Source organism: Monoraphidium neglectum (assembly GCF_000611645.1).
Source record: "Monoraphidium neglectum strain SAG 48.87 unplaced genomic scaffold scaffold02912, whole genome shotgun sequence".
NCBI classification, from domain to species: Eukaryota; Viridiplantae; Chlorophyta; class Chlorophyceae; order Sphaeropleales; family Selenastraceae; genus Monoraphidium; species Monoraphidium neglectum.
Genome location: NW_014010716.1, coordinates 5,492 through 8,082, shown reverse-complemented (window position 1 = coordinate 8,082; position 2,591 = coordinate 5,492). Strand labels below are relative to the sequence as shown.

Here is a 2,591-nt window from a genome sequence, read left to right as displayed (position 1 = left end):
CCCTTGCACCGCCGCCCCCGCCGCCCTTGCTGCAGGTTCCTGGGTTACACAGCCCTCAGGAGGGTGCTGCGCGCATACCTGCCAAAGCGGCGCCCCATCTTGCAGGTTGGCTGCGGCAGCTCCACCATACAGGAGTCGATGGCGGAGGCCGGCTGGACGGTCGTCAACGTGAGCGCGGCCGCCCCCCCTCTGCCGCTGCAGCGCTGGGCGCAACGGGGCGATTAGCACGCACGCCTGCCGCGCCTGCCTCGGCGCCGCGGCCGGGCCCCGTTTTGATCAGCTCAGCTCGCCGAGGGACGGTCAAAGCGGCGAAACCAGGTCAAACCGGTCAATCCGGTCAAAGCCGTTGAAACCGCCGGAACGCGTGGCACGAACGCCCTGTCGCGCCCGTCCCAATCCCACTCCCACCCGCGGCATTTGATCTTCTCATGGCGCGTCGCAGCGAATGCAACAGCTTCCCCCGCCGCCGCCCCTGCCGCCGCCGCGGACCGCCTCAGGTCGACGTCTCGCCGAGCGTGGTCGAGCGCATGGCGGCGCGCCACAGGGGCGGCCCCGGACTGTCCTACGCGGTCGCGGACTGCCGGGACATGCCGCAGTTCACGGACTGCGAGTTCGGCGGCGTCTTTGACAAGGGTGGGCCCGGGGGCCCAGCGCCGGGGCCGCCGAGCGATGGAGGGTTCCCGGCCGCCGCAGCAGACAGAAAGGGGGGCTCAGAACTGGGTCCTCATCGGTGGGCTTGTCCCGCAGCCGTCTCCCGACCTCCAGACTCGGGCCCCTGCCCCAGCCACACGCTGTCCCGCTCGCTCATGCGACGCCGCAGGCACGGTCGACGCGCTGCTGTGCTCCGGGGAGGGCGTGCGCAACGTCTCCGCCATGCTGTCTGAGGTGTCGCGCGTCCTCGCCCCCGGCGGCGCCTTCCTGCTGGTGTCGCTCGGCGACCCGGCGCGCCGGCTGTGCCTGCTGTGCCGCGAGCGGTACGACTGGGACGTGCAGGTGGGCGGTACGCTTAGTCGCGGGTCAGTCACTCGCGCTGATGCTTGCCACGTCAGCGATCAGACAACCGGAAACATGAGCGACGAGGCAGCCTGCTGCCTGCCAGGGATGGAGCGGCGCGAGCGATGCAAAGCAATGCCCGGCTGCAGGCTAAGGTGGTGCAGCGGCGCAGCGGGGCGCGCGCTGCGAGGGCTGCGGATGGACGCGGCGCGCGGCGCGCGAGCAGGGGCGCGCTGGGGCGCGCCCCCCATCACCCGCCCTCTCGCGTGACTCTCGGCAGCGCGGGGTGCTCATCATGGGCCGCGGTTGTGTATTTAATTCGCAGGTTCTTTTTCTTTCCAAGATCGCGCCTGGGGAGCACTCAGAGGTTGACGGCAGGTGTGTGTGCGCGTGTGTGTGTGCGTGTGTGTGTGCGTGTGTGTGTGTGTGTGTGTGCATGCGGGCGTGCGTGCATGCATGCGTATGTGTTTTGTGGCGCAGGTTGTCGGAGCAGCCCAGGTTGCGGCGCGGCGGGCGTCGGCATCGCTTCGCTGGGGCCCGCGAGGTCGCGGCCATGCCTCCCGCGAGACGGGAGGCTTGACGCGCCGCGCAGCCGCTCGCGGCGGATCGTGCGGCGGCGCGCGCACCCGCGCCGCGGCTGGCGGGCCGGCATCCCCGCCGCGTTCTGGGGCTGCTGGGGGCCGCTGGGGCCTCGAGGACCGTGGCGGCCGCAGCGCTGCCCTGATCTGGACCGATCCACCCTGACCTGATCTGGTCAACACCCCTACACCCGCCTCAACCCTGTCCCGCCCCTGTCGTTGTCGCCCCTGCCCGGCGCGCATGATGTCGCCGTCAAAGGCCGGTCAACGACTGCGCGACGCCGGTGGCATCCCTGGGTCCCTTCAACGCTGTCGACGCAACAACTGTCGGTGCGGCCCCTCCCGACCTTGCCTGTGGTTACAGGGCACACGCACCCACGCACGCGCGCGCGCGCCGCGCCCCCTCGCCCTCTTTAACTCCGGGCACCGGCCAGCAGCTGCCGCGCAGCCGCACACGTTCTGCGCCCTCTGAGCCCCACCCGCCGTGGTCCGGCGCCTGCTGGCCCCAGCGTCCCCCGCCAACTCCCATGTGACTTCACCCACACCCCGCAACGTCGGCCTCTGACGCGACGTGCCCCTGCCCCTACCCCTGCTCCTGCAGCCGGCCTGCCCGCGGACCTGGACTTCTCCAGATATTTTTTTGCATACATCTGCCGCCGGCGCCGCCTGCGGCTGCCGCTGCGGCCGGAGGACCGAGGGCGCCTGCCGCACGGCTGGCACGTCGCGTCGCGTTCCATCGCGGCAAAGTGAGTGTACGTCCGAGTCGCGCGTGAACGCACGACGGACGCCAGTTGGCAGCGCCTTGGGGCCGCTGCTTGGTTGCGTCGTGGCGACCATAGAGGGGGCTGCTGCCCGGAACAGGACATAACATGACTTGCTGGCAGCCGGGAGCTGCTATTTGGTGCCAGTGCTGCTTCTCGTGCGCACTCTGTGCCGATTCTCTGCCCGCTCAACAGCGCTCCACAAGCGCGCATCGCTGCGACCCCCGCCCGGCTCACAGCTCGTGCCACCCCTTCTGCC

General features: G+C 70.6%; 1 protein-coding gene across 1 annotated transcript in view; it reads left to right on the top strand.

The window, feature by feature from the left end:
* Nucleotides 1–138: 138 nt before the first annotated feature.
* MNEG_11800 (hypothetical protein) overlaps nt 139–2,591 on the top strand; it is a gene marked incomplete at both ends in the record, with an annotated part of 4,023 nt that continues 1,570 nt past the window's right edge. Inside the window, 4 exons of the mRNA XM_014039729.1 lie at nt 139–168; nt 498–633; nt 821–993; nt 1,319–1,371. Coding sequence (XP_013895183.1) covers nt 139–168; nt 498–633; nt 821–993; nt 1,319–1,371 — 392 coding nt within the window. The remainder of the gene's footprint in view (nt 169–497; nt 634–820; nt 994–1,318; nt 1,372–2,591) is intronic.